The sequence below is a fragment of the Euleptes europaea genome, chromosome 9 (genome assembly GCF_029931775.1).
Source record: "Euleptes europaea isolate rEulEur1 chromosome 9, rEulEur1.hap1, whole genome shotgun sequence".
NCBI lineage: Eukaryota > Metazoa > Chordata > Lepidosauria > Squamata > Sphaerodactylidae > Euleptes > Euleptes europaea.
Window position 1 is genome coordinate 89,382,538 of NC_079320.1, and position 26,433 is coordinate 89,408,970.

General features: G+C 49.6%; 1 protein-coding gene across 6 annotated transcripts in view; it reads right to left on the bottom strand.

Moving 5' to 3' along the window:
* Positions 1 to 18,946, bottom strand: part of JAKMIP1 (janus kinase and microtubule interacting protein 1) — a 93,443-nt gene extending 74,497 nt beyond the window's left edge. For all 6 annotated transcript variants that reach the window (XM_056855993.1, XM_056855992.1, XM_056855990.1 and 3 more), the window contains exons 1-2: positions 18,817 to 18,946; positions 678 to 1,172 (exon numbers count right to left, since the gene is read on the bottom strand). In XM_056855993.1, coding sequence (XP_056711971.1) covers positions 678 to 1,172; positions 18,817 to 18,945 — 624 coding nt within the window. In that variant the 5' untranslated portion in view covers position 18,946. The remainder of the gene's footprint in view (positions 1 to 677; positions 1,173 to 18,816) is intronic.
* Between the last annotated feature and the right edge of the window lie 7,487 nt (positions 18,947 to 26,433).

Consider the following 26,433-nt stretch of genomic DNA (forward strand, 5'->3'; position numbering starts at 1 on the left):
GGTCTGCTTCAGCCAGAGGGGGTGGGAGGATCAGCCTCCGTTTGCATAGTCTGGTTTTTTTGGGGGGGTGTCGTTTGCCGGTGGAGTTTGCAGGTGGGAGAGGGAAGGGTCTGCTTCAGCATGCCAAATGCAAACTTTTACCTTTCAATAAAAAGTTGTTTGTATCATTGGAAGCTCTGTTATTGTGTTTTTCTTTTAAGGCAAAAGATGTTAATGTATGCGTTGTTTTTTCTAAACTAAAACCTCAGTATTCAGGTTAAATTGCCGCATTGGCACTCGGCGATAAATAAGTGGGTTTTGGGTTGCAGTTTGGGCACTCGGTGTCTAAAAGGTTCGCCATCACTGGCCTAGAGCATCCCTGACAAGTGCTTGTCCAGCCTCTGCTTAAAGACTGCCAGTGAGGGGGAGCTCACCCACCTACCGAGGCAGCTGATTCCACTGTCCAGCAACTGTCTTCCTGTAAAAATTTTTTTCCTAATATCCAGCCGGTACCTTTCTGCCCGTAACTTTTACCCATTATTGCGAGTCATATCCTCTGCTGCCAACAGGAAGAGCTCCCTGCCCTCCTCTAAGGGACAGCCCTTCAAATACTTGAAGAGAGCAATCATGCCCCCCTCAACCTCCTCTTCCCCAGACTGAACATTCCCAGGTCCGTCGGGCCTTTCCTCAGCACCTACCAGCCGACGGATCTCTCTCTCACACTCGCGCTTTATTCTGTTTATCTCGTCCTGATGGGACTGGTAGGCCGTGCGCAGGTCAGCTGCCTTCATCTTATCTGCCTGCATGACATTGTTCAGAGCTTCTTCCAGCTGCTTCTTGCAGGATTTCAGTTCCAGGATCTCCTGTTGCAACTTCATCCGCTCGCCATCAAAGGATTTCCGGGCTTCTTCCCGGACTTCGTTCAGCAATGCCATTTTCACTTTGTCGGCTGCTCCGTCTCGCAGGACGTTGACCGTGGACTGCAGACGCTGGATCTCGCTGTCTTTTATTTTCGCCATACGAGCAACCTCTTGCTCGTGCTGCCGAATAAGTATCTCTCGGAGGGCCTGGAGTTCCTTCATCTTCTCTTCGTGAAGCTTAGCCTTCAGCTCGGACAGGTAGGCTGTGTGTTTGTGCTGTTCTTGTTCTCGTTCTTGTTTTACTTCCTGGAGCTTCTCTCTCAGTTTGCTCACCTAGAATGTTTTATTGGAAAAGTCAACCAGTTACCATAGAAATGTCTGATTTGGAAGGGAAACACATCTATTACATTTTTCAATTTATTTATTTTTTATCTCACTCTTCCTCCAAGGATCTCAGAGCGGAGCTCACAACATGTGAACCTATTGAGGGATTCTGCAGCTGGGCTGGACTCCAGAATTAGTGACAGGGAATTGCCCATGCCTAACTGAAAGCAAACCTGAGTTGCCCGTTATAAACACTACTGTGGAATTACCAGGAAAAAAAGGTTTGAAACTAAAGTTGTAAATTGACTAGAGATCTAAAACGATCACTAGTCAATCCAGCCCTGACCTGGATGGCCCAGGCTAGCCTGATCTCATCAGATCTCAGAAGCTAAGCAGGGTCAGCCCTGGTTAGTATTTGGATGGGAGACCACCAAGGAATTCCAGGGTTGCTGTGCAGAGGAAGGCACTGGCAAACCACCTCTGTTAGTCTCTTGCCATGAAAACCTGGTCGTCTGCTACTTGAAGGCACTTTACACACACACACTAAAATGAGATGGCCTGAATTTCTTGTGCCTCTTTTGACACGTCTATAGTCTCATTTTCTATTACAAGCAATACTGGACTCTTCCATGGCAAAGGCCTTTCCACTCCTGGATAGAATCCTAGCTGTATGCTTAGCAGTATTCTGTTGCAGTCACTTACAGATCCAACCAGTCATATTCTTCCAGCAACTACTGGGATTAATGGCTTCTACCATAGCCACAGTCCTATACACTCACCTTGCAGCTGTGGTTCCTAAGTGTCCTTGGCCGTTTCTGCATGGCTGTTTCCTTGCAGTCACCCCACAGACTACTTTGGGGCTTTGCTTTGATTATGCTTGCATTTTCTGACTGTCAGAGGTCGCCTCACTCTCCCCGTGCTTTTTAGCACATCTTGCCAGTGTTTTCTGAATTTGTGTTTAGCAAGCATCCACAAAATGCGGGGGAAACATGCGGGGAGAGCAAGGTGACCTCTGACGGTCGGAAAATGTGTGCATAATCAAAGCAAAGCCCCGAAGTAGTAGGCGGGGTAACCGTGAGGAAACAGCCATGCATAAATGGCCTTTGACATTTTCCATCACCCCAAGTCCAAAAAATGGAATGCCCCACGATATGTCATACGTTCCCTGAAGTCACCCGTACTACAGATGCTTCACAGTCAGGTTGGGGTGCTCATGTAGGCTCCTTCTCAGTCAGCAGCGTCTGGACCGCCTGCATTCAGTCACTTCATAGAAATACCTTAGAAATCAAAGCAACACAACTAGCGCTGCCTGCCCTTTGGCCCTACCTAATGGGAAAGGGCATTCAAGTAGCAACAGACAACCTAACAATGATATTCTATATAAACAAACAGGGAGGCACAGCTTCATCAATCCTGTGCCATTTAGCATCCAAAATAACATACTTCATGGGTCCATGATCCAAGCGGCGCACGTAGCAGGAAGCAGCAACCACATAGCAGACTTCCTCAGCTGCACTCCTCTAGCACATCACGAGCTGCAACTGAAGGAACACTTCCTCCTCCCGATTTCCCAGCAATGGGGAATGCCCAATAAGACCTATTTACAACAGATGCCAACAAGAAGTGTGCCCTGTTCTGCTCTCAAGCACCTTGGCATCTCCACGCAGTGGAGGATTTTCCACATCCCATGGAGAGGGGACATGTTCTACAACTGTCCTCTGCTCCCCCTGATACCATGGATGGTATGCAAAACAAAGATGGAAAACACAACGGCCAAAGTGATACCCGTTCTGGCTGAGACAAGCATGGTTCTCCACACTACTCAGAATGTCTTGAGGCAGTTACCATGTCTACCCACATCTCCATGACCTCCTGTGGCAGGACTCCTTCCTGCAACCAAACATTCACAGCATGAATTTCACAGAGTGGCTCTTCTGTTCCCCAGGAACGGAGTCTTGACTACTTACCATGAGGGCTCCTTCTCTTCTGAGGCGGAGGGCATCTTGTAGCTGTGGGTTATTGTCCACGCCCTATCTGGGGAGGCAGAACTAAATTGATTTCCTGCTGCCCCCTATCGGGACACTAACCCGCTGTTCCTCAGTCACAGGCTTGCCTAGCTCTAGACAGGAACAAACGAGGTATAACAGAACAAAATGTAACCTTAACCAACGAACACAGGAAGGAACATTCCTATAACATGAGAAATAGACAGGAATTGGAACCAGAACGGTCTGAAACTGACTGTCCTCTGAAGGTATGGTCGATAGCACGTTGTCTTGACTTTTCGCCCGGGTGGGCAAGATGCCCTCCGCCTCAGAAGAGAAGGAGCCCTCACGGTAAGTAGTCAAGGCTCCGTTCTCCTCTGAGGCTCGGGCATCTTGTAGCTGTGGGACCTATAAGAGCTCCCATCAGGGTGGGTCACGCGTTCTCCTCCACGACGTGCTGTAAGACCCTGCGGCCGAAGACCGCTTGTGCAGATGACCATGTGTTGATCTTGTAATGCTTGACAAATGTTGACACGTTTGACCATGTAGCTGCATGGCAAATTTCGTCAACAGGAGACTGCTTGTCAAACGCCGCCGTTGTAGAGGCGCTGCAAAGCGAATGAGCCGTAATTCCCTGTGTAAGAGGAGCCCCCGTGGCTTTATATGCCTCTGCTATTGTGGACTTTAAGGCATAACTAATGGATGCAGCTGACATTCTGAGACCCCTGTTAGGATTGGAGATGTTAATAAACAAGTAGTCCGTCTTTCTCAGTTCTGCTGTTCTGTCAATGAAGATGCGCAAGGCTCTGCGCAGGTCGAGAGAATGCCAAGATCGTTCCTTTGGACAAGATGGTTTAGAACAGAACGATGGTAGAGAAATGTCCTGGCCGTGATGAAAAGGAGAGCTAACCTTGGGGATGAAGGTAGGGTCTGGCCTTAATACCACCTTATCCCTATGAAAAATGCAAAGTCCCTGACGAATGGATAGGGCTCGTAGTTCCGACACTCGTTGAGCCGATGTGATGGCCACGAGGAATAGGACTTTCATCCTCAGGATCCTTAGAGGTACTGACCGAAGTGGTTCGAAGGGTTCCTTCGTTAGGGCCTTGAGAACGATGTTAAGGTTCCAGGTAGGGAACCGGTGAACCGTAGGAGGTCGAGTCTGGGATACTCCCTTTAGAAAGGAGACGATATGCCGATGCTTGGATAATGCCACTCCATCCACCATTGGTATAACTGTAGCTATGGCCACAACCTGTCTACGTAGACTAGAAACTGCCAGGTTTAATCTCACTCCCTCCTGTAAGAACCCCAGGATGTTGTTGACTCCTGGTTGAAGAGGGTCAAATTTCTTTCTACGTGCCCATCTGACAAACGCCTTCCATGATGCGGAATATATGCGCCGGGTCGAAGGTCTGCAAGCCTCAAGTATGGTGTTCACGACCTCTGTAGAGTAACCCAGTTTGACAAGGTTCATCCTTTCAAGTGCCAGACGGTCAAGCAGAACCAGTGGCGGTCTGGATGGATTAAAGGTCCCTGGCGTAGAGTTCCCCACTGCATTGGAATTCTCCATGGTTCTTGAACTGCTAGTCTTCGCAGAGTGACAAACCACGGACGGCGAGGCCAAAACGGGGCCACGAGGAGTACATTGGCTTTTTCCGTCTGAATCTTGCGAAGGACCTTGGGAATGACTGGCAGAGGTGGGAAGGCGTACAAAAGAGTCTTTGGCCAAGGATTGAGAAGAGCGTCGATTCTCTCTGCATCTGGGTGGAAGTATCTCGAGTAGAATCTTGGAAGTTTGGAGTTGTCTGACGAGGCGAACAAATCGACCTCTGGAAGACCAAATCTTTGAGTGATGAGATGAAAGGAGTCCTGGTCTAAGGACCACTCTCCTTCGTTTACTTGTTGCCTACTTAACCAATCGGCTTCCACGTTGAGAGTGCCCTTTATGTGTTCTGCCCGGATTGACAGGACCTTGAACTGGGCCCACTGGAACAGTCTGACTGCTTCCAGATGCAACGTCGTTGACCGTGTGCCCCCCTGTTTGTTCAGGTGGGCCTTGGTAGTTGTATTGTCCGTCCTGACCAGGACGTGATGATTGCAAATGTCCGCTGAGAAGGATAGAAGAGCCAGTCTCACAGCTCTTAGCTCCAGTACGTTGATGTGTTGGGTCAACTCCTGAGCAGACCAGCGACCCTGGGCAATTTTCCCGTTGAGGGTGGCTCCCCACCCCTCCAAACTGGCATCCGTAAACAGCTGGAGAGGATCCTCGTGTAGGTACTGTGTGGATTTGGTTAGATTCTCTCTGGACACCCACCAACGCAAGCTTTTGCGGACCTTGACTAGTAAGGGAATGATTCTGTCCCGCTTCATCCCAATGTCCCCTTGATATGGACGAAGGTGCCACTGTAATTGTCTGGAGTGGAACCTGGCCCAGGGCACCACTGCTATGCATGAAATCATGTGCCCTAAAAGCTTCGCTAGGGGCATTAGCCTGGCTGATTTGGAGCAGACGGCCGAGGATGCCCGACTGACAATCTTTTCCACCCTCTCTCTTGACAGGGATACAGTGTTTTTCCGAGAGTCTATACGGACTCCCAGGTGTACCAGAGATTGTGAGGGGCTGAGGGAACTTTTCTCGAAGTTCACTAAATACCCATGGTCTTGAAGGACCTGCACCACTCTGTTGGTATGAACCCGGGATTGTTCCCTGGATTGTGCACAGATCAGGATGTCGTCCAGGTACGGATGTACCTGGATAGACTCCTGTCTGAGGGAGGCCATAACAGTCACCAGGGTTTTCATGAATACCCGGGGGGCAGAGGCTAACCCGAAGGGAAGGGCCCTGAACTGATAATGATCTTTGCCGTGGGTGAACCGAAGGAACCTCCTGTGGAATGGATGGATGAGGACATGGAGGTAGGCCTCCGTCAAATCCACCGCCGTCATAAAGGTCTGAGGCTGGAGGGACTCTATGATGGATCTTAAGGTTTCCATCCGGAAATGTTTGCGCCTCATCTTCCTGTTCACGTACTTTAAATTGAGGATAGCCCTCCAGTCCCCATTTTTCTTCGGAACCATGAAGAAGATGGAGTAGACCCCCAGCCCTTTCTCCAGGTTGGGGACCTTCTCCACGGCTCCTATGAGCAACAGATGTTGAATTGCTCTGGCGGTTCTGGCCCTCTTTTCTTTCTTTAGAGGAAAGGGGGAAGAAAGGAAACGATCCCGAGGCAGGGAAGAAAACTCCAGGAGATATCCCTGAGAAATTATTTGGGATACCCACGAATCCGGATTGGATCTGGCCCAAATGTGACTGAAAGCCTGAAGTCTCCCCCCCACTCCCAGCAGTGAGGCGTCATTGTGAATTGTTGTTTTTGGGAAACTTGTCCCCTTTGTCAGACCTAGTCTGGCCTTGTCTCTGGAACTTCCCCCCTTTCCGAAAGGACCTGCTCTGGTTCCATGAGCTATTCTGGTTCCAGGAGCCCTTTCTATAATCTGCCCGGTATCTGGGAGAAGCCTTGGATGAACGAAAGGACGGGTAGGAAGAGGATCTATTCTCTTTCCGAAGTTGCCTAGGGAGCACGTGCTTCTTATCCCTAGTTTCAATCAAAATCCCATCCATTTTTCCCCCGAAAAGTCGACCCCCTTTAATGGGGTATGACATGAGGATGGTTTTGGATCTGAAATCGGCCGGCCAAGCCCTGAGCCATAGGGCCCTTGGTAGAAGCTATGGCCCTGGCCGTGAAGGACATTGTGTCCAGGGATGCATCTGCCATAAGAGTGATGGCGCTAAGCACTCTTTCCAAGCCTCCGACTACCCTACGGTTGTCGGCTGGAACCAGTTGTAGAAGCTTTTTGACCCACAAATAAGAAGCCCTCGCAAAAATGGAGGTAGTGGCGCTAGCCTGGATGGCTAGGGCCGAAGCCTCGTGAGCCTTCCTTGCCAGATGGTCAGTCTTCCTGTCCAACTGGTCATGGATGGAACCTACGCCATCCTCAGGGATCAACCCAGGGGTCTGAAGATCAGCCACAGGAGCATCCACTACGTGAACTTTTAACATCTGCATGGCATGGGGAGCCAGGCTATAGTGTTTTTTCACGTAGGCCGGAACCTGCTTGTTGGAGGAGGGGTTATCCCACTCATCCGTGAGGGCCCTAATGAAGAACTCTGGGAAAGGAACTGTGAAGGCCATGTGTCTCTGACTCCCCTTCCCCTTCTTCGCATCTTCTATCTCTGTCCCTTTGAACTCGTAAAAGCAGTTCGCACCTCCCCATGCCCGGCGCCTCATCTGCCTTTCCCAGGTGCCGCTCCTGCCCTCCCCTGCATGCACTCCCTCGGGCCGAATATGGCCTTGAGGGTCTGATAGTCCTAACAGTCTCTCTGGGACCCGTTTGATGTTTTGTATTACACCAATCTATCTTGTAACTTCCCACGACAGAAGTGTGAACCCCAGTGCCCTGTAGTCAATATATTCTGTAACCCCGATAAGCTAGCTCACTTGCAACTTCAAACCCGTGTCTGTCTTGTACTATCTGAAGCCTTCAATAAATCCTTTGTTTCTGCATCCAAGTCTGAGCAAGTGATTTTGCAAAGTTAGCACAGCTAGGTTGGGACTCTCACATTAAGTTGCAAGTCTCTGCCTTTTCGTTCTGCATCTGTACCTTAAGGGACAGTAATGCCAGGCGAGGAGGATACCTCTTCACCCCCGGGTTCACCGGACAAACCCGCGGCTCCGGAGAAACCTGACCCTAAGGAGGAGGGTGCCAAGCGGAAGGTACCCGGTGCCCCCCACCCGGGACCGGGCTTGGGTACGAAGCCCAAGAACACCTTTAACTCCTGGCTGGACTCTCCTAAGGGCTGGTCGCTCTTCCAGACCGAGGCAAAGCACCGCCGCATGGCTTTGTCTGGCACGAGACTCGAGGACGACCCCGCGCGTAGGGAAGTCCTGATGGATGAGGAACGGAGGCAATGGCAGGAGGAACGCCAAGCCATGCTGGAGCGCATGGATGCCATGCAGACCGTGATGGGTGAGATGGCTGCCGCCATGGACGCGCTGAAGGTACAGCCTCCCCCCGGCAACCCCCCGGATGGGACACCGGCGGTTCCCCCCGTTCCTCCCAGCGCCCCGGCCCGCCGTGACCTGAAGATCACGTATGATGGGTCGGGGGATCAGTTGACCTTCTTTTTGGTCCAAGTGGATATTTTTATGCGGGAACAGGGCCGGACCTTTACCTCTGAAGAGTCCCAGGTCCAGTATGTGGCCTCCCTCCTACAAGGCGAAGCGGCCGCGTGGATGGTGTTACAATACGAGCTCCGCTCCCCTGTACTGCGGAACCTGGATGAGTTTATGATTGCTCTCCGAAACCGGTTCGAGGACCCGAACCTGGGGGAGCGGGCCAAGGCTACTCTGATGCAACTACGCCAAGGGACTAAGTCGGTGGCGCAGTATGCGAGCGAATTCCAGTCTCTATCGAGCAGAATTCTGGATTGGAGCGAGGCTACCCGGGTGCGGTGCTTCAGAGAAGGACTAAACCCGGACCTGCAACATTGGGCCTTCATGCAAGGTAATCCCCCTGACGTCGAGGGCTGGGTGCGCCACGCCGCCGATATCGAAAATCGGAAGCAACTCCTGACCCTGTCCAAACAGCGCACCGGCCGCGACTTTAAGCCGAGAGGGGACAGACCAGGCGGTGCCAGAGATTCCCGAACCCCGGGCGGCGGCGGCCCCTCAACAGCCGAACGCCGCAAGCGATTCGAAACCGGGGTATGCTTAGTGTGTGGAGGTAAGGGTCATTTTGCCTCACAATGCCCGTCCCGCTCTGGCCGTCCGGCTCCTCCTCGCCCAACCCCGACCGAACCGGAGAAGGCCCTGGCGGAGGGCCAACCTCGACGCCGAAGCGGCGCTCCTGGACCCCGGAGCGCGCCCTCCGCGCTACATGCGAGCGCTCAAGACGGAGCCTCCACCTCTACTGGTCCATCGGGACCCCGGATTACAAATGCAGCTTTTGACTCGGCCGAGTCACGGATTACAACTACCACGTCTCCTTCATCCAGTGAGGAGGAAGAGTGGGAGATGCCGGCAAAAAACGCCGTCGGTCTGCTGTAAGAGGGGCTCCTCAGCAGACCGCTCCAATCGTTGTGCAAGGAGCTCCACCGATGGTAAGCGCCCAAGAGTATAATGTGTACATCCGGGTCCACCTATCCTTACCCAAAGGGGGTCCGGTGTTAGAATTCCCCGCGCTAGTTGACTCTGGGTGCGCCCGCACCTTGATTAGTGAGGAAGCCGCCAAGAGACTACGCGTCCGACGCAAACGGCTCCCGGGTCCCCTCCGTTTCTCTCAAATGGACGGTAGTGACTTTAAAAAGGGGCCCGTCACTCACCGTACCACTGAGGTGGTCATGGCTGTGGGAGAACATTGGGAACGACTGTACTTTACCATCGCCCCCATAGTTGCCCCCGTAGTTTTGGGGATGAATTGGTTACAGGGACACAACCCCTCCATTAACTGGGTCAAACGGACACTCACTTTCCCCGAGGACCCCTGCGGAATGCACGACAAGGACCGAGTACTTTGCACCCCGGCCGCCGCGTTGGTGGGTTCCCCCGGGTCTGTCCCCGCGACACCCCATCTACCCTCGGAATATTCCCAGTTCGCGGATGTGTTTGATGTGAGGGAATGTGATGAACTGCCCCCACACCGAGAAACTGATTGCGCAATTGAGATCGTGGGAGATGGCAAGTTATCCAAGGGGAAGGTTTACCCCATGAGCCCTAATGTAAAGGCGGTGTTGCGGGACTATTTGGACACTAACCTAGCGAGGGGCTTCATACGTCCCTCCAAAGCTCCGTACTCCGCCCCCGCCTTTTTTGTCAAAAAGAAAACGGGTGACTTGAGACTATGTATTGACTTTCGTAGACTGAACGCTGTCACTCAGTCTAACGCTTACCCCCTCCCTCTCATTCCAGACCTTCTAGCGCAATTGAAGGAAGGCCGAATTTTCACCAAACTGGATTTGGTGGAAGCCTATCACCGCATCCGCATTAAGGAGGGGGACGAATCCAAGACGGCCTTTTCGAGTTGTTTTGGCATGTTTGAATATCTAGTGATGCCGTTCGGACTTTCAGGGGCTCCGAGTGTATTCATGCAATTAGTTAATGAAGTTTTACATGATTTGTTGTTTCGGGGGGTGGTGGTATTTCTGGATGATATTCTCATTTATTCTGAAACCATGGAAGAGCATGTCCGACTGGTGCGCGAAGTCCTCCAGCGACTGAGGGACCACAAATTGTATGCTAAGGTGTCAAAATGTGAATTCCACCAGCCTTCCATCACCTTCCTGGGCTATGTAATTTCCCACCAGGGGTTGGAGATGGATCCCGAAAAGGTTCAGGTGGTACGGGATTGGGAACCCCCCACCACCCGCCGGCAACTGCAACAGTTTTTAGGGTTTGCCAACTTCTACCGCAACTTCATTCCCAATTTCGCACAGGTGGCTCTCCCCCTCACTTCCCTTTTGCGCACCAAGGGGAAGGGAGCGAACGCCGCGCTACCCTCGGCCCGTTTGCAGTGGTCACCGCCCTGCCAGCAGGCGTTCGATGAGCTTAAAGTGCTCTTTTCGTCCGAGCCAGTACTAGCCCACCCGGACTGCACTAAGCCATTCGTGGTCCAGGTGGACGCCTCGGACGTGGCCATGGGAGGGGCTCTCCTGCAGAGAGATGAAAGTGGGGGTTTAAGACCATGCGCCTACTTCTCCAAAAAGTTTTCTCAGTCGGAAATCAACTGGGCAATTTGGGAGAAGGAGGCGGCGGCGGTGAAACATGCCCTCACCATCTGGAGACATTTTTTGGAGGGGGCAGAATTTCCGTTTGAGGTGTGTACCGACCACAAGAATTTAGAGGCTCTCAAGGGGGCTAGAAAGCTCAACGCTAAACAGATTCGTTGGGCTCAATTTTTCGCCAAGTTCCGTTTCACCCTCAAACACGTCCCCGGGAAGGAAAATGCTCTGGCTGATGCCCTGTCCCGACTCCCCCAATACCGCAATGACTTTGACCGTCCCGTGGACTCCCTATTCACCCCCGAGCAGCGGGGGGAAGTCTCAGGTCTAGCCGTCACCACTCAGTCCCAAGCCCGCCTACCGGGTCATCCCATGCTCAAAGGGGTCCCGGAGGCTTTTCAGCAAAGGCTCCGAGACGCATCTCTGCAGGAAGCGGAGCAGCAAATCCTCCCCGCCGGCATGGAACAACGGGACTCCTGCTGGGTGCGGGGTGGAAAGCTTTATGTCCCAACACCTCTCCGAAAGGAGGGGACTAGTCCACGGGGCCAAACTTGCGGGTCATTTTGGCTTTGTAAAAACTCTGCACCTGGTAAGACGGCACTTTTGGTGGCCCAGCATGAGAACTGATGTGGAACTGTATGTGCGCAGCTGCCCCATCTGCGCCACAGCTAAAAAGAGGATGGGTAAACCTCCGGGGCTCCTGAAACCCTTAGAAACACCCACCCGACCGTGGGAAGTGATCGCCATGGACTTTATCACCGATCTACCCCCAGCCGGGGTAAGACGGTCCTATGGGTGATCACGGACCTTTTCTCCAAACAGGTCCACTTCGTTCCCTGTGCCGGACTCCCCTCGGCCCAGGGTTTGGCCAAACTGTTTGTCACACATGTCCTAAGGCTTCACTCGATTCCTAGAAAGGTCCTCTCCGACAGGGGGGTCCAGTTCGTCGCCAAATTCTGGCGGGCCTTCCTAAAACTGATGGGGGTGGAAGAGCAGGGACTCTCCTCGGCTTACCACCCCCAAACCGATGGTCAAACTGAACGAGTTAATGCCGTGGTCGAGTGTTACCTCCGGTGTTATGTCAATTTCCACCAGGATGATTGGGTGGACTTACTACCTTTTGCTGAGTATGCCTACAACAATGCCCCTCACTCCTCCACTGGTTTTAGCCCTTTCCAAGTGGTGTACGGGACGGAGTTCGGCCCTTTTGGTTCCACCCCCGTCACTCCTGAGCTCGAGACAGTCCCAGAAGCCCAGGAGTGGGTGCAAGTGATTCGGTCTACTTGGCCCTGGTTGCAAAAGAACCTAGAACGGGCCAAGCGCAAATACAAGGAACAGGGGGGAGCAAGTTTATCTCTCCACCAAAAATCTGCGCTCGCTCCGGCCCTGCAAAAAGCTAAACGATCGATACGTGGGACCTTTCCCCATTTCCCGGGTAATCAATGAAGTCACAGTGGAATTGGAGCTGCCTAAAACCCTTAGGGGCGTTCACCCCGTCTTCCATATCAGTCTGCTCAAACCTTACGTACCCGCTCCCCAATTCCACTTTCCCCCCAAACCCGAGGTTCCTACGGTAGTGGGCGGGGACACACACTTGGAAGTGTCCAAGGTTTTAGACTCCAAATGGAAGAAAGGGAAACTGTTCTATTTTGTCCGATGGAAACATCTGGGGCCTGCACACGATGAATGGGTAGCAGCCCCCCACATGGCGGCCCCCCGCCTCGTTCACGAATTCCACTGCGCATACCCTGATAAGCCTTGGCCTCCCGACCTTGCGGGGGGGGCCTTAAGGGGGGCAGAATGTGAGGGCCATGTGTCTCTGACTCCCCTTCCCCTTCTTCGCATCTTCTATCTCTGTCCCTTTGAACTCGTAAAAGCAGTTCGCACCTCCCCATGCCCGGCGCCTCATCTGCCTTTCCCAGGTGCCGCTCCTGCCCTCCCCTGCGGCGCTTCCTGCATGCACTCCCTCGGGCCGAATATGGCCTTGAGGGTCTGATAGTCCTAACAGTCTCTCTGGGACCCGTTTGATGTTTTGTATTACACCAATCTATCTTGTAACTTCCCACGACAGAAGTGTGAACCCCAGTGCCCTGTAGTCAATATATTCTGTAACCCCGATAAGCTAGCTCACTTGCAACTTCAAACCCGTGTCTGTCTTGTACTATCTGAAGCCTTCAATAAATCCTTTGTTTCTGCATCCAAGTCTGAGCAAGTGATTTTGCGAAGTTAGCACAGCTAGGTTGGGACTCTCACAGGAACCAGATTGGACTGAGTTCTCCTTCTGGGGAAGCACTCCTTTACTCCCTCTTTGAATTTAGATTTGTGTTCCTCTGAGGGCTGTTGTTCCTCATTAAGATCCAAGGCGACCATAGCCTTTGCCAGTAACCCCTGGAAGTCCTCCCCTGAGAACAGCCTGGGTTGTTGGTCGTCAGGGCGGGGGGGGTCTCGTCCTCGGAGTCGAACTCCCCTTCCTCGCGTTCTTCCCCCGCTGATTCCTGGTCAGAGGAAAGGGTATCCTGATGGCTAGGGGAGTCAGAGCCAGATTGAGAAATCAGCTGTGACTGTGACTTTCTGGAGGCCTTAGTGGGCCATGAAGTGGATGTCTCCCCTCTGGATGGCCCCCGAGGTGGATGAACTGCCCTCCTCCCCCACGGAACGGGAATGGGAAACCACAGTGGAAGGGGATCCTGTAACCCCACCAGAAAACTGGGGCAGGCGCATTTGAAAAGCCTGAAAGGCTTGCCACTGCCTCTGTAAGGCTATATTAACCATGTCATTAGCCTGATCTGTGGTTAAAAACCTCCCTGTTGCCGCCTCTGAGGTGGGAAAGGGGTTAAAAAATGGTTGATGGGCCGATGCCTGCTGCATAGGCATAAAGTGGCCCCCTATAGGCCCTAAGGAAAAGGCGGGAAGAGGTACTGCAGACTGCCCTTCTGCTTGCTCCGAATGGGGGGAGGGTACGTTACCACCTCCCGATGGGAGACCATGCATCGCCACGGGATCCAGAGTCGCGGGCGAGGTCGCTGCTGAGGAGGGCTGGGTCCGCGAGTAGATAGTCGGGGCCTTCCCACTGGCTCTCGCTGCGCCGGAAAACTTCCCGTTGCCGTGTCTCCTGCGTTTAAGGCCAGCAAGGGTCGGCGCCGTTTTTCGCGCCTTCTTCTGCCTGGGCTGTGTGGCGACTTCCCGGGCCTCCTGCGGCTCTCCGCACTCCTCCGTTGCCAGCGCGGGTCCGCTCCCGCCGTCCTTGGACTGCGCGCTATTGCCCGGGGCGAATTGGACCAGCCCCACTGAGTAATCCTTCTCCGAGAGAAGGTTGTCTTCTCTATTCAAAATGGCGTCCGCCATTTTCTCCCCCCCTCTTTTCCCAAGACAAGTCTGAGGACGACACCAGGAAGGTCGGGAAAAAGACACCGGGTAGGTTGGATCGGGTGGGGAGGTAAATGGTAAGAAGATAGAGGAAAGGATTGAGGGAAAACACACGAAAAGCCTCTAAAGCCTAAGCCTAACTCACAGAGCTGTGAAAATCACTGCTCTCCCCACTAGGCAGGACAAAAGACTGAGGAACAGCGGGTTAGTGTCCCGATAGGGGGCAGCAGGAAATCAATTTAGTCCTGCCTCCCCAGATAGGGCGTGGACAATAACCCACAGCTACAAGATGCCCGAGCCTCAAGAGGAGAACTGCTTTTCAGAACCTGTGAAACAGGTACAGCTAAAATGCTAAAAAGCCTTCAACGTGGTGCCCTTACTCCTCAAAATGGAAGCCCTTCTTGTCTTGGGCCAATCAGAAGTGAATGGACCTGGTGTCATGTCCCCTTAGTCAAATTTTCAACTACCTTCCCCTAGTACATGGTGGTATATCCTCATCCTCTGTCAAAGTACACCTGGCAGCCACAGCATGTTGTGATGCACACACTGGGGGCAAGTCCATCTTTGCCCAGAGGGAATCCAAACTTTGCCCAGAGGGAATCCAAAAGTTTTGATAAATCAATTTGAATGACTTCAACCTTCTATTTCAAAATGGATTCTATCACAGGTGTTAACCAAACTGATGGGTACACCCTTCAAACCTTCGGCCTCTTGCCCATTGAGGTTATTATCCATGAAAACTGTACTATTAGTAGCCATAACATCAGTCAGGGGAGTCAGTGATCCCCAGGAACTTCATTACGATCCCTTCCTCTTTCTTAAGTTTTTGAACTCCATCTCTTGAGTTCTGGCCCAAGGTAGTGTCAGAGTTTTCCATCCCCTTCCTGTGTTCCCACCACACAAAATAACACTGAACATGTCCTCCACACTCTAGATGTTCACAAGGCCTTACTATGGTACCCGGACAGAACCAAAGACCTCAGAAAGGATGATAACCTTTTTATCTCATATTCTAGCCCCAAATCTGGCCACAGACTTTTCCTACAATCCATTTCTAGATTGATTGTCCCTTTGCATCTGACTGTGCTACCAGTTGGCGCGAGTTGACTTCCCATTACTCCTCCACACCCACTCCCCGGGGACACAATCGACCTCAGCAGCAATCCAGCAAGGCATTCCAGTAAAGGAGGTATGCAAGGTGGCGACCTGGTCCTCCACCTGCACATTTGACAAACAGTATTCCATGGACATTGATGCCAGGAAAGATGTGGTAGTTAGAAAGGCGATACTCCAGGCACTATTCAACTAGGAGTTCACACCCACTTTCCAAGACAGGTAAATCAGATTGCTACTCTCCCATGTGCGACTGCACAGAAGCCACGACAATGAAAACAGGGCTGCACTTACCTGTAACTGTTGTTCATCGAGTGGTCATCTATGCAGTCATACACCCCTCCCTCCTGCCCCCTGGTGAGCTCTGATACATATAGTAACTAACACTGGCCCTCTCCTACAGCACCAGTGAGGAACTGTCATGAGTCAGCCTGAGAATTACTCTTCAGAAGAAGAGGCGGCAGAACAAGCCCTCACTCCCTCTGAAGAGATAACACCGGAACAGCAAGACGGGGCCTCTGAGCCAGAAGATCAGCCGGCTGAAACAAGAGAACAGGGAAGAGAAAGCCTTTCACTTTCAGGGTCTCCTCCACCAACGTCCATCAAAGAAGTTGGATGACCGGTTCATTGGACCATATCGAATTCTGGAGCAAATAAACCCTGTCGCATTCCGTCTTGACCTTCCCCGAACCATGCAAATTCACCCAGTTTTCCATCGCTCCCTTCTTACCCCCGAAGCACCCTCGCATCCGCTTCGTACACCTACTACACCTCCCCCTCCAGTAATTGTGGAAGGCCAGGAGGAGTATGAAATAGCCCGGCTCTTGGATTCTCGTCGCCGTCGTGGTCGTCTTCAATATTTGGTGGAATGGAAGGGATATGGGCCAGAGGACAGGTCATGGGAACCCGTGGAAAACCTTCACGAACCCGACTTTATCCTGCAATTTCACAGGACCTTCCCTCGGAAATCTGGTCCATCAGAGCCTTCAGGGAGGGGGCCTGAGGGGGGGGGATGGTGTCGTGAGTAAGCCTGAGAATTACTCTTCAGAAGAAGAGGCGGCAGAACAAGCCCTCACTCCCTCTGAAGAGATAACACCGGAACAGCAAGACGGGGCCTCTGAGCCAGAAGATCGGCCGGCTGAAACAAGAGAACAGGGAAGAGAAAGCCTTTCACTTTCAGGGTCTCCTCCACCAGTGGAGAGAAGAAGAGTAAAAGGTAGAATGGCAATGCAGCAAAGGAGAAAGTCAGCCCGGCTTTTGGACAAAAGACGTAAGTTGGCGCAGGAGGAATCAGAGTCTGAAGCCGACAGTTGAGCTGAAACACCTGGAGAGTCACGAAGGCAATATAAGCAAGACTGACCGTTAAGTGCCTCGTGGGAGCAAATGTTATTGCATGCCGCCTGTCTCTTATCTTGAGAAGCTTCATTTAGGAGTCCGGTTTGCCGTGGTGTTGAACTTGGAAGAAAGCCGTGCCTGCAGCCAAGACCTTAAGGGCGAGGAGCTTGTATCTGTCTGTGATCTTGTTCCTGTATTGTGAGTATACTGTTCCTGTCCTTATTAAAGAGCTGCCGGCCCCTCCCGGCAAGAGTAAAATACGCGTCAGGCTCTGCTTCCTTCAGCATTGATATGTTGCTGTGTGGAAAGCAGAGACTCAGACCTGCCTGTACGCAACAGGAACTGAGGGAAGGGCGCTCTACCTCCTCCTTTTATTCAGGAAAAGGTGGGAAAGCAGCAGGGGGTGGGGGGAAGGAGCACCCTCTAGAGTTTTGGAGCTTCCAATTAGACTTTCAGCCAATACAAAATCTACTTTATTGTCTCAGCACTGCATTGGGCACTGAGTAGATTCTCTTCAGAATGACTGGAATCTGTTAAGGCTGCGGAACACGTTCAATCAACCAAGTGTGTAGATTGCCAATCAGCAATATATTCATTGATTGCAGTTGTATTCTCTGCTGCTGTTCATACGAAACTGATGAAATAACTGGCAAAGGCCAGGAATGACGGGTGCACCAGCAAAGGTGAACGAGGCATAATTGTTCACCCTTTATCCTGTTACGGGCACTCTTAAATAGTCTTAATGTCTGCAATGAAAGTGGATCAAACATTAAAACACCGAATGATGCTCACTATGTGTAGGGGAGGGGGAAGCCCTAAAATTAGATAAACTTGAATAAGATGCCTGGCATGAGATCATGGACTCTCCCAAAGCAATAATTTCACATATATCTTTAAGCGGACAAACATGTAAAACCAAGCAATGACTGATCTCATCATCAAAGCAATTCATATTCACTACATCTGTGATTGAATCACATTAGGCCACTAGAGCAGACCTCATAGAGCAGATGGAAATCTTCATGTGGACAGTCTATGTATTGTGCAAATCAGGCATAAGAAGCTGGTAATTTTCCCACCCGTTCGCACTAAGCTTCCCTTCCAACCCCCTCACTAATTTTGACTGTGTGTGCCAGAAACACACAAGAGAGGACGGTTACTCTAACCACACAACAGTTTTGCTGACTAAACCAAGAAGCAACCCTGGATATTACTGGCTGCAGCTCAACAGTTCAGACATTTGGAAAGGGAAAAAAATGTGTACAAAGTAAGAAGCCAGTAAGGACAGAAGCAGGGGGGGAAAACGCTAGTGAAATTCCTGGGATCCTTTGAAGAGTCACAGCCTAGTTACATGGACTCATCCAATTAGACGGATGCCTAATTGCTCCTGTTTTACCAACGGGGCCACACTACCCCCTGCTAGAAATCCATAGGCACCACCACCCATGGGGATAAAAAGCAGGGGGTTCTTCCAAACAACGTGATGGCCGATCTGTGGATACGTCTCCCATTTTTAAAACTGTAAATACCAGCCAAGGAGAAGGGTCTGCTTCAGTCTGAGGCTACAGGATAAGGAATGGAAGGTTAACATCATTTTCACAAATTCAATCCTCTTCCCCATAGCTGTTCTCATGGAGAAAACATACAGGCTCATTGGTTCTTGTAGGTTATCCGGGCTGTGTAACCGTGGTCTTGGTATTTTCTTGCCTGATGTTTATCCAGCAGCTGTGGCAGGCATCTTCAGAGGAGTAACACTGAAGGACAGTGTCTCTCAGTGTCAAGTGTGTAGGAAGAGTAATATAAGAGTAATATAAGAGTTATTCCTACACACTTGACACTGAGAGACACTGTCCTTCAGTGTTACTCCTCTGAAGATGCCTGCCACAGCTGCTGGCGAAACGTCAGGAAAGAAAATACCAAGACCACGGTTACACAGCCCGGATAACCTACAAGAACCAATGAACTCTGACCGTGAAAGCCTTTGACAATATACAGGCTCATATTTTCTTCTAGACTGACGTATAGAGCAGCTCATGCTTAGCTGGACATGCCTCCACATGGTATTGCATTGACATACCTTGCCTTTTTCCTGCTGATATTCTATCTGGACGTTGGTCAACTTAGTCCGCAGTTCCTCATTAGCAGCTTGGACAGCATCAACCTCCATGTCAAGCTTCTCTCCTTTTGTCCGGTTCTTCTTCGACATAGCTTAGAATAAGGATTCTTATATCTGCACCAAACCAACAGCCGAGAAGGTCCACACATTGGCATTAAAAAGTCAAGCAACAGTCACTGTCACCCACACACAAAATCCTGCACCATCACGGTCATCATCTTTCACATTCTGAAAGGAAACAGAAGCTCAAAGTTAACTGACCAAAAACAGCACACTGGACATGATCCAGCCAAACATCCCGGTTCCTTGGCATCCCTTCTCTAATTCAGCAGATTGGCCCAACCCACAGGTGATTACAAGGATTACTCTATGCACACAAACACACCCAGAGTACAAACAGCAGTTGGGCTAACATTGAACACAGCTGCATTGCAACATCTTCTCTGGCCCTCAAGACAGGACATTAGTTGCACAGAGTGCACTCAGACCCAAGGACTGGATGATCCAGTGCTTACAAGAACAAACTTTAGAAGTCTCCTGGTATGCCCCCAAGAGAGTGTTAGACTCTGTGAGTAACAACCTCCTGGTGTTCCCCAGTCAGAAGAGTGTCCGAGTGTCCTCAACTAGGGCTAGGGTGTTCTCGACCCTGGCCTCGGCCTGGTGGAACTCTCTGTCCAACGAGACCAGGGCCCTAAAGGACCTAATGCAGTTCCGCAGGGGCTGTAAGACAGAGATGTTCCACCAGGCCTACGGTTGAGGACAGCAACGGTATATATTATCATAGGTGGCCTCCCTGCCCACCTCCTTTTAGTTTACATCATTCCATCGATTCTTGATGGGGCTGAATTGCTTTCTCTCTCCCCCCCCGCCCCCGTGGTTTACTATGACCCAGAGTGCTTAAAGTGCACCAATTGGTCCAACTGGGTTTTATTGGTTTATGTTAAATTTTACTGGTTTTTAACTGAGTATGTTTTATGGGATTTTATGCATTGATGTCGATTTGACTAATGACTGTTAGTTGCTCTGAGCCCGGCCTTGGCTGGGAAAGAATGGGTTATAAATCTAATAAAATAACAAAAAATAATTGTGGAGCCCCTTTCTCTCCCTGCTTCCCACACGTGCAGCTCAGAAATTGATGACTTCCATATTCACGACGAGCCACAGTTCGCCTTTACATCTGAACAGTTGCTTTGTTGCACAGATTAATTCTGACGTGGAGTCCTTATGAATAAGCAAGAAACAAACCCTGGTTTGTAGTTCAGACCTAATGTTTAATACCCAAGTTGCAAGAAAGGGGAAGCAGACAGGAGCATACATACCCAAAACTTCCAAGGTACATTTTTGGAACAATAAATCATGATTTAGTATGTCTGAACACCACCACTGAATATTCTGTAACCAACATAGTTGCAGTATAGTAGTGGAAAGTCCTGAAATTGTCTAGCTTTTTGAACTGGAATAGCACAAAGTTCTAGAAGCATTTTGAATATACTTTATATTTTTAATACATTCTGTCACCAAGGAGTTTGGGGCAGCACACATGATTCTCCCCGCCTCCATTTTATTCTCATACAGTGCTGTGAGGAAAGTAAGGCAAACAGTAGTTAACAGCCCAAGGACACGGAATGGTTGAGTGGAGATTTTACCCTGGCTCTCCCCAAACAGTGGTCTAGCATTCTAATTGCTACACTTTACATGACATTATGAAAAACGAAATATTTCTTGAGTCACATAAAGAGTGAAAACTGTTGTTTGCCACCCAAACAGGGAGAAGGTGGGATGTCAATCTGGGCCTTCAAGGCAAAATGGTCTGACCATGGCACTTCTTCAATAGACATCAGGTCCACATCTACCCCTAACCCAAAGATCAGATCCAGCATGCAGCCCGCTTGGTGTGTAGGGCCCGATACAATCCAGTAGAACACAAGTGCCGCCATGGAAGACACTAGTTCCGAAGCCAGTGGAGATGAGGCGGTGTTGGTGTGGACATTGAAGTCTCCCAAAACTATCATTTTGGGAAACTCCAAGGCTTCTAGTAGGTTCAGAAGGGTATCAGCTGGTACATTAGGCGGCTGGTACACCAGCCAGATAGCCACATCATGTGAATACCTATGCTATGCTTCAGTTTTTTCTGGTGCTTCCAGACTTCTAAAATCCTAATGCATCGGTTATTGAATGTCCCATTTTTGTGATTGTACTGGCTCACTATGTGTAATTCACCTTGAGTCCCTGTGAGAAAGGTGGATGATAAATAACATAAATAAATAAAAGAATAAATATTCAGTTGTCATGAAAAAACACAGGTATGGTTTTGTTAAACTCTGGTTTAGTGTGACATTTGAATGTAGGCTGCCCAACTATGGGGGGGGGCATGCTGTGTCTCTAAACCATGGTTTGTACTTGGCTTAACTCTAGTTAGTACTAATTGCAGTTCATCATGACGTACAAAAGTAGAAATCCTAACTTGGTTCAGCAGCATTGCCCCTCTCAGCCTCCTGCATACAGAGGCAATAGCTAACTACAACTGACATTTTTAACTGTTCCAGCTGCACTCAGCTACTTTTCTCTCCTTCTGGCCCCCTCCCTGCAAGTGAGGACTCAAACAGAACAATGGGGATTTAGGATCTCCTGCAGGGAATGTTAAGAGGCAAAGGAATAAAATTCTCCCATACAATGCAATCCAGAAAAAAAGTTACTCTGTTTAGGACTGCACGGTTAATCTTGTGCTTCCATTTGCCAACATGTACAATAGAATTTTCTCGACATAACACACTGGTAACACAAGAAGTTCAGGTTTATGCTTGCCCGCGGAGACTCATGGATCCTGAAGTGCCTTTCAGTTCAAAGCCACCTACTGATAAACCTGTGAGGGTCTGTATGCCTGGCCTTGGGTAGGCCTTTGCCTTGTATGCTTCCCCCCCCCCCCCCGGACTCGTAAAAGCAGTCCAGGTCTCTTGACTTTCCTTGGTTCAGGCGCAGCGTCTGACGGGCCCCAGGTTGGAATGTCTCTTCCCTCTTCCCACGTCCCTCCCTTGCTCTCACTGACTCCCTTCCACCACTGTGGCCTTGGTGGGTAGATAGTACTAACAAGCTCTGAGTTCTTTGATGTTTGTACCATGCACAATTATCTCGTAGATTCCCATAACACATGTTTGACATCTGCTTCCCTGTAGGGGTTATAATTCTGTCTTTGTGAATCTGGATTCACTTGCAACTTTACCAGTGTAAGGCCTGTACTTCTCTGAAGCTTCCAATAAAGTTTCTTGTTTCTGCATGACCGTCTGAGCAAGTGATTTTATGGAGTTAGCACAGGGAGGTTGGGAACCCTCACATTAAGTTGTGAGGAATCCTCCACATGCACAGGCAGCACCCTTTACCAAATCCCCCTTTACACCCCGGGAGAGACAAAGGAAGACATGATTGTGTAATTCTCCTGAGAGAAAACAAACTCAAACAATGTGTCAAAACAGTAAAAAAAGTGGTGAGGGGTATAAGAGATCTTGGGCGAAAACGCATGGTCGCTTTAGCCTCCTTTATTCTGTTTCAGACAGGATTCAGACAGGATCTGCCCCCCCCTTCCAATGCTCACTCACCATGGTCAGAGGGGGAAGGAGATTAAAAACAGCTAGTAACGAAGACGGGAATCTTGCTGCACTACTATTGTGCTTTCCCTGTGCAGCTGCAAAACGAAAAGCATGGACGGCAGAGAACTGTGACTAGCCCAAGGTCACTCAGCAGGCTGCATGTGGGGAATCTAATCTGGTTCTCCAGATTAGAATACGCTGCTCATGTGGAAGAGTGAGAAATCAAACCTGGTTCTCCAGATTAGAGTTTAACCATTTCACCACACTGGCTCAACGATTGTACATTTGAGCTTTTTAAAAACTAGGTTATATTTGCGTACCTGGTACAGACTACGTTGCATGAGAGGAAGCAAGAGACAACTAGAAGCTATCAACTACAGCACAGATATCAAATGGCTCTAAATATATAGAGCAGAATGATTCCTTTTTGCTAAGTGATGGTCTTACTCCAGTGGAGGGGACACTTCCTCGCATAGCAGAAGGAAGCCCTTGGATCCAACCCATAGCAATAATAATTTAGGAAATCACATCTTTGCCTTACTTACCCAAGTAAAAATATTTATCAGAGAATTTTATTTAGCCATGAAACAGTTTTCTCCAATGTACAAACGTGTTAAGCGCTGTCCAGTCGCTTCCGACTTATGGCGACCTTATGAATTAATGACCTACAAAAGGCCCTATGGTTAACAGCCTTGCTCAGGTCTTGGAACCTGAGGGCCCTGAAAGCTTTTGAGATATTCTGCCCTGGACTGGAGATGAACATCGCAGGGGCTCTGAGAGCAACCATGTGTTTGTTTTGCATACCCAACACAGTGTGAAGGAGGACTCAGATGTTTGCTTTAAAGACATTAATGTTTTGGTAAAATAAGGGCAGAAAAATGGTTATAATTTATTAATCTAAAACTAATAATTAAATCATTTATACCCAGGAATGCTGCATGTAAAAGTCCCACGGTTTCACACGAGAGCAGACATCTGTAGCTCAAGAGGCCCAAAGCGTTTACTCCGACAAACCTCAGATGACCTACATTTTTTGCCTTATTTCTCCTTCCTGTGTAAAAGGAATTGACTGCCTGAGTAGGCATTTTCATGAACAATAATGCTGCTTCTGTTAGTGCCGTCGGGCGAGTTCCCTCAGCTCGATCCAGTATCTTTGAGAGGAAAACCACCCCAGGTAAGCAGAATACCCTACAAAGAGTTACTCGTCAGCAAAGTGGTAACAGTATGGTGCCATTTGCACTTTGTACCATCATATCTCTTCCTCCTCCTTCATCCATGTAGGGTTCCAGTCTTCCCTCAACTCGACAAGCCAGAGACAGAGAGAGACTGGGACCTATTTTATTTTGGGCCAGTAGTTTCCCAATACTCAGGCTTTACTACTCCAGCCTTGAGGTTCGTTTCTGGGCAGGGGAGAGCCACGCACAGACTAGCCTCACACCTTTGCTTAAATAATACAACAAAGTTTATTGGTTTCAGAGAGAGCGAAAGAAAAGTGAACTCTCACACCGTCACAGGCAATTAAAAAGGAAAAAACCAAACCTTAAAGTGACTGAATAGCTACGCTACTTACAAAGCAGAGCTGGTCCCATTCGTTCTTACTGCCAGTCCCTGTAGCAAAAGCCAAAGAACCCCCAAAAAGCCTCCCCTCCCCTGAGCAACCTCCCTTTTTCACTTAATGGCCAACTTTGGCTTCCTGCCTTCTCATTAGTTTCACCTGTTCCTAAAACTAACCCAGCTGTGGGTCCCTAGGGCATGAAACTCTCAAGGCCAGATTGCTCCTTGCACCAGCCCAGCTGTTACAATAGCTTCTTCCTTACAATCCATACCATTTACCCCACCCATTTCACCACAAAGGAAGGATTCTTCTCTCCACATCCATACTTCCAATTACCCACTCTTCCTAAAAGCCATTTCTATTCTTGCCTGGCTTTATTTAGAAATGCATTTTGTGTGTGTTCTACATTTGCTGCCTAAACTCCTTGGCCTAAGGACAACCACACAGAAACAAAATACAGGCTATCACCCAACTCCATCAATAGCGGTGCCACGTCCCCCTTCACCATTAGCGAGGGCATAGTTGCGGTGGGGCTGTGGGGGGGGGGTGATTGGTACAATAACGTCACTTCCAGGTTTACCCTGGAAGTGAAGATGGGGTCAGTCTAGCACATTACTCCAATAACTCTATGGAAACCATAGAGTTTTTGGAGGAATGTGCTAGAGTGTCCCCATCACTTCCAGGGTAAACCCAGATGTGATGTTAATCATCCCCCCTTCAGCTGGGCTGCTTCCACCTGCCGGCCAGCTGAGGGGCAGCGACAGCCCCCTTAATTGGCAGGCAATTGCCTGCCATTACCTGGTTTCTGGCAACCCTATCCATCAAGCAGTTCTGAGTTCCAAGGATGTGCCTCCTGCAGGGCCCATTTCTCTGTAGTGCAAGCACATGGTAAAGACAGATGCTGTCATTTATAAATATGCTATCTGCTCTTGTGCGTGTGATGACTCACCCAACATGCTTTGCTAGCTGCTGGAGACACTTCAGTTTCCCAAAGTGTGACTTTGGAGCCACCAAATAATATGGATCCATATTTCAAAACAGTTGCAAGGGGGGGGGGAGGGGAAGGGCCTTCTCTCTCCTGGTAGCTACATCCCAACTGCAGAACTGCAGTCTCCTCTGCCCCACAGATACTCCTGCAGTTTTATTATCCATTAAGGAAAGAGCAGGCCATTAGTTCACACTGAGAAAAGATCGATTCCTTTTCTTGGAACACTAACAAGCCATCAGCATAACAAATATAGTAACTCAACAGCCATTACAATATATTGTAGATCTTTGCTTTCCTCCTTCCTCTATAAAAGAGGACTCCATTGTGACTGAGAGGCAATTAAAAAAACACACACACACACACCTTAAGTCAACAGAACCAGAGTGATTCAGAACCATTGGCCGACACTCAGAGACCTATTCAGGAAGTATCCTCACTGCAATCAGTCCAAAATATACACTTCTTCCTTTCCAGGGTCAAATTCTGAAAAATACGGTTTTGCAAAAACTGCCAGGGCATCAATGTAGCTGGCTACCCATGATGTCATCAAGAAACGTTCCCCAATAGAGTCCACACTATGGCCTCAGGAACCCTGGAAAACTACATTTCCCAAGCTTCCTGGTGCCAGGGATGTGGTCCTTGCAGCATTCCAGGCACCAGAGTAGAGAGATGTCACCAGCAAGTCAATGGGGGTGGGGGAAGGAAGTGGGGCAGCAGGGTGGGAAATCTGAAGGACTTAGGGAAAGGAACTTAGAAAAGCTACCTTAAAGCCATGCAGCTCTTCAGGGCGAGGCCAAACTCAGAAATTATGATCTTAAATATAACATCTGTCAATATCAGGGGTTCTAGAGCAACTGGATCAACCATCCAGAATCTAAAAAACAGGAAAAGCCACAAAGTGATAAAGTTAAACTGGAAAAAATATAATATAAATTTGGTTCTGCAATACACAATGCTAACATTAAAAGTATAAGAAAACAAATGGTTGAATATCAGTGAACAGATACAAACCATCATGCAACAACCCTGCTCTGAAAGCTCCTCTCTCACATCACATCTCACCACCAGCACCACCCTTCACCAAACCCCATGCATTGCTGGAAACATTCTGAACAACCAGCTCGCTCGTCTGCCTGATTTCCTGACATTGATCTCAAAAGCTCAGACAGCCACTGCTGCTTCCCAGATAGGATAAAACAAACACATAGAGCAACGGCTTGTTTATTGTGAGCTATCTTGCAGCTTTTCCAGACCCCACCTTTCACTGCAGAAGCAGCTCACTGGGTGTGTAAAGAAAGAGACCATCACATTAGCCTGACAATCTCCATGATTTCCTTCAAATTAAACAAACGCATTCAAGGCAAAAGAAATACTATCTAAACCAGAAAAGCTTGCTAGTACGTGAAGTCTGAAAACTTTGACCAATCCGTGTGTGGAGGACTGCTTCTGCC